Source organism: Papio anubis, unplaced genomic scaffold, assembly GCF_008728515.1.
Source record: "Papio anubis isolate 15944 unplaced genomic scaffold, Panubis1.0 scaffold1478, whole genome shotgun sequence".
NCBI lineage: Eukaryota > Metazoa > Chordata > Mammalia > Primates > Cercopithecidae > Papio > Papio anubis.
Window position 1 is genome coordinate 7107 of NW_022161445.1, and position 8910 is coordinate 16016.

Consider the following 8910-nt stretch of genomic DNA (forward strand, 5'->3'; position numbering starts at 1 on the left):
ATACGTATGTAACAAACCTGCACGTTGTGCACATGTACCCTAAAACTTAAAGTATAATAATGAAAAAATAAATAAATAAAAATATAGAACACTAAAAAGAAAATAAATAAAATAAAAAATACATTTTATCATTTTGACTTATTTTTGTTTTGTGTTTTAATACCTGATGATTTAGGTAAGTCAAAAAAGTAAAGCCCTAAGGCAGGGGTGTGTAATCATTCAGCTTCCCTGGACCATATTAGAAGAATTCTCTTGGGCCACACATATAATACACTAACACTAATGATAGCTGATCAACTAAAAAAACAAATAGCAAAAAAAAAAACAAAACAAAACAAAAAAAAAAACAAAAAAAAAACTCATAATGTTTTAAGAAAGTTTACAAATTTGTGCTGAGTTTCATTCAAACCCCTTCAGGGCCACATGTGGCCTGCAGGCCACGGGTTGGACAAGCTTACTGGGACATGCGTTTATATAAGCACAACCTCAGCTGTAGCAATGGTTGAATTTACCATTCTAGCTAATAAGGAAGTAACACTTTCAAAACACATTATGCCATGTTTATTTTTGGTAGACAATACTGATTAGTACCAAATCAAATGGGCACCTTCCAAATGGAGAATATCGTGGATCAATTATCCCTGTGTGGAGAGACAATTCAAAATCCAGATCAACACTTATATGTGCCCCCATAAGACATGATTAGTGATTTGATGTAATTTGTGAAAACATTAAAATGTGAGATTACTTCAGAACTTTTTCAGTGAACTAAGAAAATTCTGACTTAGAATTTTTCACTAGAGAATATTTTGAGGCTGAACTCGTTCAATTTACTTATTTGTTATTAAGTAACAGATTACTTAATTAAGTTAGTATTTTTATTTCAGGTTTTTAAATGTCTAGTAAAAATACAATTGATTTTGAATAGGGAGACTAATATGCATTAAAGGTAGACATTTTTAAATAATGGAGATAAGAGAATGAATACAAGTTTTTGAAGTGTTATGATTGAAGAATTTGTTATAATAATGAGTGACAATAAGACAGTTCCAAATCACTGCTTAAACATAGCATTGGGCTTTGTTTCTTAGAAATAAAGGATAGTTTACTTAAAAATGTATCATTTATTGTCCATAATACAAATTTAATTAAAGCATTTTCTTCTTTTAATAGACTAGAAGTAAACATCAGAACATATGACAATTCCATTCCAAGTAAGAATTTAGTTAATGAAGTTTAACTTTTCTTAGATTGGAAAATAATTTTAGGAACTAATGACTAGTGTATTCCAGTAAATGTGATAAAGCAGAAACTGCTATGAATTTTTGTAAAAATTTTATAAAAGCATGTATGCGTGATATTTGTATGTGTATGTTGGTTGGTGTACATGTGTGTGTATATTTCTGGCCGTGATGTAGATTTGCACTCACTGGTTTTGAAGAAAGATTTATTTAGTTTGCTCTCCTTCATAATACAAACCAATTTTACTTGTGTAAGATTCCCTTGTTTTTAGAATTCATAATTACAGTAAAGAGGTCAAATATAGTCAGAGAGATGAAAATAGTTAATGAACAACCCATTTGTTAAACAGCTGCAACTTTAGGAACGTTTACTTTAATATACTGAGCCGAAATCTGCCTGCACTGCTATAACTATTACCTATTGGTTCTAGCCCACTCCTCAGGATACATATAAAAGAAGTCTATAACATTGTGATTAAGAGCATGGGCTCTGGGCCCAAAGCACCTAGGTTCAAATCAACTCTGCTACTTACTAGCTTTACGATTTGGAGCAATTAATTTAACCTCTCCCCATCTCTGTGTTTTATTTTTCCACATCCGTAAAATGGAGACAATTATATTACCTAATTCAAAGCATTGTTATAGAGATTAAACAAGTTTACTAAAATGCTTAGAACACAGTCTGGCACATAGTAAACACTACACGAGTGTTAGTGGTTGCAGTTATGCTATTATTACTATGACTACTTTTCACCAATATAGCAGCTCTTTAAAAATCTAAATATAGTAACCATATCTCTGATTAGTCTCTCCGTCCCCAAGAGAGCTATGTTGAGTTTCGTTACCAGTTCCACTTTTGACATAGTTTTCAGATAGTTTGATCTTCCTGATCACACTATTCTGGTTATCCTCAAGTATGTATGTCCTTCTTTAAATACAATCTCCAGAATGGAATGCAGTGTTTCCACCTAGGGCCCTAATTCCTGCAGTTTGGGATGCCGCTGAGGTCAAAGACGTGCTAAAAGAAACACTCAGATGTAATCAATCAAGACTTTTACTGACTGTTGTCAACATCGTGCTAGTTATTATGAAGACTATAGAAGAAATTTTATTGTCTGCAATCTAACTAAAGTGACATAAAGAAAAAAAAGCCAGGATAGAGGAGATGATGTAGATATTTTCAAGGAAACAGTAAATCTCTATTTTCTATTCCTACTGTCTGATTCTATTATTTTACCATCATGATTTAAGTATCTGTGAAAATTAGTTTAATGTAGAAAATAAAATTACAAATTTATTTTTAATAAAATTCAATGATAAATAAGAAAAATAGTTTTTATTTTCTCTGATTGCTATGCAAATAAAGTAGGAACTCTGAGAAAAAATCTATATTTTAATTTATAACTTAGTTTAATTTAAATAATATGTTTCTTTTTCAAGAATATTTCAGGTCTGTGGAACATCTGACATTAACTCCAAGTTGTTTATTATCCTTTTTCATTTAGTCAGTGAATCAAGCAGAAAATCATGGAATCAAAAACACTTTGCTTTGACATTTCCCAAACCACCCCAGAGAGGTACAAATGATAAATCAAGACCTTTGAAATCACAAATAACAGTTACTGTAAGTATAGAAAAAGTCATTTTTAAAAACAAAATCTAAGTTGGTAAAGCATATATAAATATAAGACCTTTGTAACTTGACTTTTACTACCTGTTGGAAGATTTTTTTTTTTAATTTGTAATTTTCTGTACAACAGACTGCCCCTACTGCTTTAGATTAAGCTCATATTTCTACATAATTATCCACATCAAAGACATTATCTAAGCAAGCTGGAGAACCTAATACTGCACCTGGCAAGTTCTATCAGGCATGTTTACCAACTGCAAAAAGCAGTTAAAATTTATATATTAGAGCAGAAACTGATCTTGATGAGGTTTCAAGGTCTCCTTATTTTACAAAATATGAAATTCAGGAGACTCGATATTAAGAGATTCAAGTTTTCTACTGTTTCTCTAAAGTGGAGTTATCCTATCAATTAGCAAAAGGAAAAACAAGCATGTATAGATCACCTATTATGATATCAAGCAATTTTAAAGCATCTCCCAGAGCGAAGTTACAGTCAATGCATTTATTCGAGGGTAATTTATTACATCTGTAGTGATCCAACTTTCATGCTTCTCTTCAGGTTATCTTTTAATTCCATATTACCATTTGCTTGTTGGCACCTCTACTGAATAGTTGAGGGAAAATAAGAAGCAATTCTAAAATCAGTCTTTACGGTTATTTATGACAACTAACTAGATTTGGCAAATATTTGGGTGAGAGTTGAAAATAAATTACACCACTGCTGCACAAGTTAATGTGAATCAAGCATCTGTTTATTTCATTCAGTTTATGTCTTTGTTTCTTTTTGTGCGGTGCAGTTGGGGTCACAGAATCTCAATTTTACAAGGCACTTTAAAAGCAGGAGTAGAAATTAAGCTAGGGTTTTACAACTATTACAGGAACTGTCATGACAAACTTCAAGTGGATCAGTTTATTTCTGATTTAACTTGGGAATAGACAGTGTTCAGTTTTTTCCAAAAGATTCTCCCCATATAGAATTCCCAAAAGTCTACTGTTGGTTTTTGAGGACAAGTCCTGGAATGTCATCGATCACTGTGGGCCTGCTCTAATATCAATAAGAATCATTAATGGAATCATAAAGTTCCCACTAAAGTCATTTTATTTCCAAAGTGGAGTTATCTCTCTCTTTCTGTCTCTCTCTTTCACACACACACACACACACACACACACAACCTTGAAAGAGAGAAAAAAACCTAAGTTTAAACAGATGGTTAGTAAAAATATAAACTTTTTATGTTTCAATATAGAAAGATATAACTCATTCACAAATGTGTATTATTATTCTAACCAGTCTTTTCAGAGGCATGACCAAAGAAAACTAGAAGAAGGCCAGAAACCAGCTCATGTATGGATAAGGCATTCTTTAAGAAAAATTTTGCAACGACCACCTATTTACACAGCTGCCAGGGAACAGACTCCATTCAGACATCTTTATACTTCCAAAACCCATCTTAAAAAAGCAGAATATAAGAACTCCAAAGATGAAAAAAGAGGAACACCTTTGAAGAAAGATTCCAAGAAAAAAGGAGGCTCATATGCAACAAATCCAGAATCCAAGCAAACAGTAGAAGATGAGAAAACTAAAAGACAAAACGAGGCAGATAAAACTCCCTTAAAATCATCACATGAAAATGAACCATCTAAGAAGTCAAAACCCAATTCAGAAACAAATCCAGAATCCCAAAATTCTAAGACAGTCTCAAAAAATTATTCACAAAAAGATAAGAAAGATTCAAAGAATTCCAAGAAGACGAACACTAAATTCATATATACAAAGAACAATCCAAAGAAAGATTTGAAGAGGTCAAGGACTAGTAATGATGCCATATCAGAGATTTGCTCAGAAAATAGTTTAAATGCTGATTTCCTCATGTTAGTGGGAGAGTCTGATGATGAATCCATACATTTTGATACATGCTTAAGGAATTATTCACAGAATAATTCAAAGAAGCCTGCAAAGAAGGACACAAAAAAGAGTGCAAAGAAAAGCTCTGATGCTGAATCTGAAGACTCAAAGGATGTTAAGAAAGATTCAAAGAAAGTTAAGAAAAATGCCAAGAAAGATGACAAGAAAAAGGATGTAAAGAAGGACACAGAGTCTACTGATGCTGAATCTGGAGACTCAAAGGATGCAAGGAAAGATACAAAGAAGGATAAGAAAAATTTAAAGAAAGATGACAGGAAAAAGGACACAAAGAATTACCCAGAGTCTACTGATACTGAATCAGGAGACGCAAAGGATGCAAACGAAGATTCAAGAAAGTCAAAGAAGGCTTCAAAGAAAGATGACAAGAAAAAGGATGCGAAGAAAAGTACAGTCTCTACTGATTCTGAATCTGAATTGGAGTCAAAGAAAAGTCAGAAAGATGAAAAAAAGTATAAAAAAGGTTCAAAGACAGATAATAAAAAGTCTGTCAAGAGTGATGAAGAATCTACTGATGCTGACTCTGAACCAAAAGGAGATTCAAAAAAGGGTAAAAAGGATGAAAAGAAGGGAAGGAAAGATTCAAAGAAAGATGACAGAAAGAAGGATGCAAAGAAAAATGCGGAATCTACTGAAACTGAATCTGATTTGGAGTTAAAGAAAGAAAAGAAAGACTCAAAGAAGGAAAGGAAAGGTTCAAAGAAAGATGTCAAGAAGGATGCAAGGAAGGACACAGAATCTACTGATGCTGAATTTGATGAATCTTCCAAGACAGGCTTTAAAACATCTACACAAATCAAAAGTTCAGATACTGAATCTGAAGAGGCACTATATAAACCTGGGGCTAAGAAGAAAATTGATGAATCGTATGGCATATCTGCAAATTCAAAGCTGGAAGGACTGGAATTAAGGAGAGGATTCAGAATGTCATCCAAAAAGACTACATTCAAGGAAAAAGGGGAAAAGGCAAGTATAGGTAGAGTTCCTCCATCAAGAGAAAGACCACCACTCCCTGCTTGTGAGCCTTCTCTACCATCACCAAAAGTCAAACGTCTTTGTCGGTGCAAGATGCCTCCTCCACCTCCAAAACCAAGATATGCTCCTTTGGTAAGTTTACTATTGTTTTATTTTTAGACTAAAATGGATATAAAATTTGAAAGACATTTTTAGAGTCTGAATTTCTGATTTCTCCAAATAATAGTTATCTTTTACTAGAATATTGACAACTTTTTAACTCAAAGGTAAGAAAAATAAAGAGTACCTCACAAGGATGCAGAATATTGCAAAAAAGTTATAAATTTAAGAGAATAGAAATTATTTTGACTAGAGAAGAGAGAAATGACTTGTGATTTAAGAAAACATGTGAAGTTATGTATAAAGAAGGTCATTTTGCAAAAAAAAGAAAGTGGTTAAGTTTTATGCTTGGAAAAGAACAAAAATGAAAATTGGATGGGTGCAGCACACCAACATGGCACAAGTATACATATGTAACAAACCTGCACGTTATGCACATGTACCCTACAACTTAAAGTATAATAATAATAAATAAATTTTAAAAAAATGAAAATTGACTAAAACTTCTACAGGGGCAGATTTAAGCGAGATATAAAGACATTTCCTGAGAAGTTGATGAATACAGTAAAAGCTAGATTAACCAAAATGCATACGTAGCAGGTGGAATACATGCCAAGATTCAGCTGTGCAAAAAAAAAAAAAAAATTATTTAATCCATATCTCAAGTGCAGTTTTTATGAGCCCTCATTATAACTGATATCGGGAAACAAAAGTTAACTTTTCAGAAATAAATATATCTTCTCTAATTTATAAGTCTCATGTTAACTTTGTCTATTTGAAGGTAAATACTCTGCCAACTTAAAGCTAATACTTCTCTCATCCAGGAGACTTTCCCTGCAATCCCTTCCCCAAATAGTCTGATTGTAAGGGAAAGCTTAAAGAGACATCTTACATTAGACAGAGGAGTTCTGGATTAGTGCTTACACTGCTGATAAAGATATACCTGAGACTGAGCAATTTACAAAAGAAAGAGGTTTAATTGGACTCACAGTTCCATGTGTCTGAGGAGGCCTCACAATCATGGCAGAAGGCAAGGAGGAGCAAGTCACATCTTACTTGGATGACAGCAGGCAAAGAGAGCTTGTGCAGAGAAGCTCATGTTTTTAAAACCATCAGATCTTTTGAGAATCTTCACTATCACAAGAACAGTGTAGGAAAGACCCGCCTCCATAATTCAATCACTTTCCACTGGGCTCCTCCCACAACATGTGTGAATTGTGGAGGTTACAATTCAAGATAAGATTTGGGTGGAGACACAGCCAAACCATATCAAGTCCCTATTCCACATGTTTCCTCCCTTTCTGTCTCTACAATTTTTGGTTGGGAGTAACTAATTTACATGATTTCTGGGCATCAACCTTTGTTTCCTATGCTTGCATGGTATTCATTGTTCATTCTTAGCATGGTAGGGCTGCTGCCCTCTGACCTTCTAAACTCAGGGCATCTGTAGATATGGCTAGTTCTTGACCCCAAGCTTCTCATTTTCATTAATTTCCTCCTCCCTTTCTTCTCCTCATTTCTCCTCCTTGTCACCTTCTTGTTCTTCTAACTCAGGAAATTTATATTTCCTCTTTTAGGCTCAGAGAGATCTATTTTATCTTATATTCCAAATATTTTCTATCTTTGGTTTATAATAAAACTACATACATACATCAATTTACTCCTTATATATTAATATTTTTTGGAAGATAAAAACACCTTGTATCACTCTCAGAAAGGCTGGGTTTCAAGTCTAGCTTTCTCCTAGAAGACCCCAAAACTCTGCTTTGAGACTCAGAGTTGATTAATGACCCCCTTGCTCTAGGTGATATCTTCTCTCTCCACCAGATTGAGTTAATGAATGGCTAGCCACTAGTGTGACAATACTTATAAGAAATAAAAGTACACTGGGGAATAATTTTTAAGATAAATAAGAAGAAAGACTCTCAAATAGCTAGGCTCTTTTCCACAGGCAGTTTTTAGGAAAAGTAAGTAACATATAAGAAAAAAAATTGAGTACAAGGATTAATTTTAATTTTAAAAAACATCTTTCAGGATATGTTCTAGGCTTGTACAATTCATGCCAAGTCTCTTTAATAAACTTCCATATGCATTCTCACCATTCAGTTAGGCTTTTCTATCTCTACTACTCCACTGAAACTTTTCCTTTAAAGATTACCAAATACCTTCTTGTGACCATATCTACAGGCTTTTCCTCCCTCTTCAGGTTATTTCATAATTCACACTAACCTCTCTGTCTGGAAATACTTGCATTACTTCACTTCTATGACTCTGTGCTCTCCTGTGTTTATTTCTACATGTGGTAGCTTTTAACCACCTTTATTGTATCCTTCTCTGCCTCATTATTAAAAATTGGAATGATCCTTTCTTTGTTCTGGACACTCTCTATTTACAATACTCCCTTTGTGAGTTTATAGTGTTGAATGGTTTTAAATATTATCTATGTATTGATGATTACAAAATTAATATCTTCAGTTATGACCTTCCCATTGAGCTCCAAAATCTCTCCAGCCACTTACTTGAAATCTCCACTATAGTATCTACTGGACATCTCAAACTTAAAATGTTTAAATAATACTTTTAATCCCACACTAAGTTCTATTCCTCCCTTAGCCTTCTTCATCTTATCAGATGGCACCACCATCCAGCCAGTTGATTTTTTTAAGCCTGGACATAATATCTTTCTCACTTCTTTTTCTCACTCTCCACAGGTAATCAATCAGCAAGACTTGTTTACTCTACCTCCAAAATATATCCTGAATGAGTCCACTTTCCTTATCTCCATTACTACCACCTTCATTGCTCCAATCATCACCATCATTAGCATCTAGCTATCCATTAACTCATTATGTTGCCCAGGTTGGTCTTGAACTCCTGTGCTCAAGCAATCTTCCAGCCTTGTCTTCCCAAAGTGCTGAGATTGTAGGTGTAAGCCACCATGTCTGGCAGAATAAAATTTCTTTTTTTTTTTTTTTTAAATTTATTTATTATTATTATACTTTAAGTTGTAGGGTACATGTGCATAACGTGCAGGTTTGTTA

The 8910-nt window shown here is 33.6% G+C and overlaps 1 protein-coding gene across 1 annotated transcript; it reads left to right on the forward strand.

The window, feature by feature from the left end:
* Positions 1-1043: 1043 nt before the first annotated feature.
* LOC116272661 (cylicin-1-like) lies at positions 1044-5944 on the forward strand (the record flags this gene model as incomplete). The annotated part of the gene is made up of 3 exons (XM_031661422.1): positions 1044-1214; positions 2747-2865; positions 4163-5944. Coding segments are annotated over 3 exons (2057 nt in total), but the record flags the coding sequence as incomplete, so codon positions are not given.
* Between the last annotated feature and the right edge of the window lie 2966 nt (positions 5945-8910).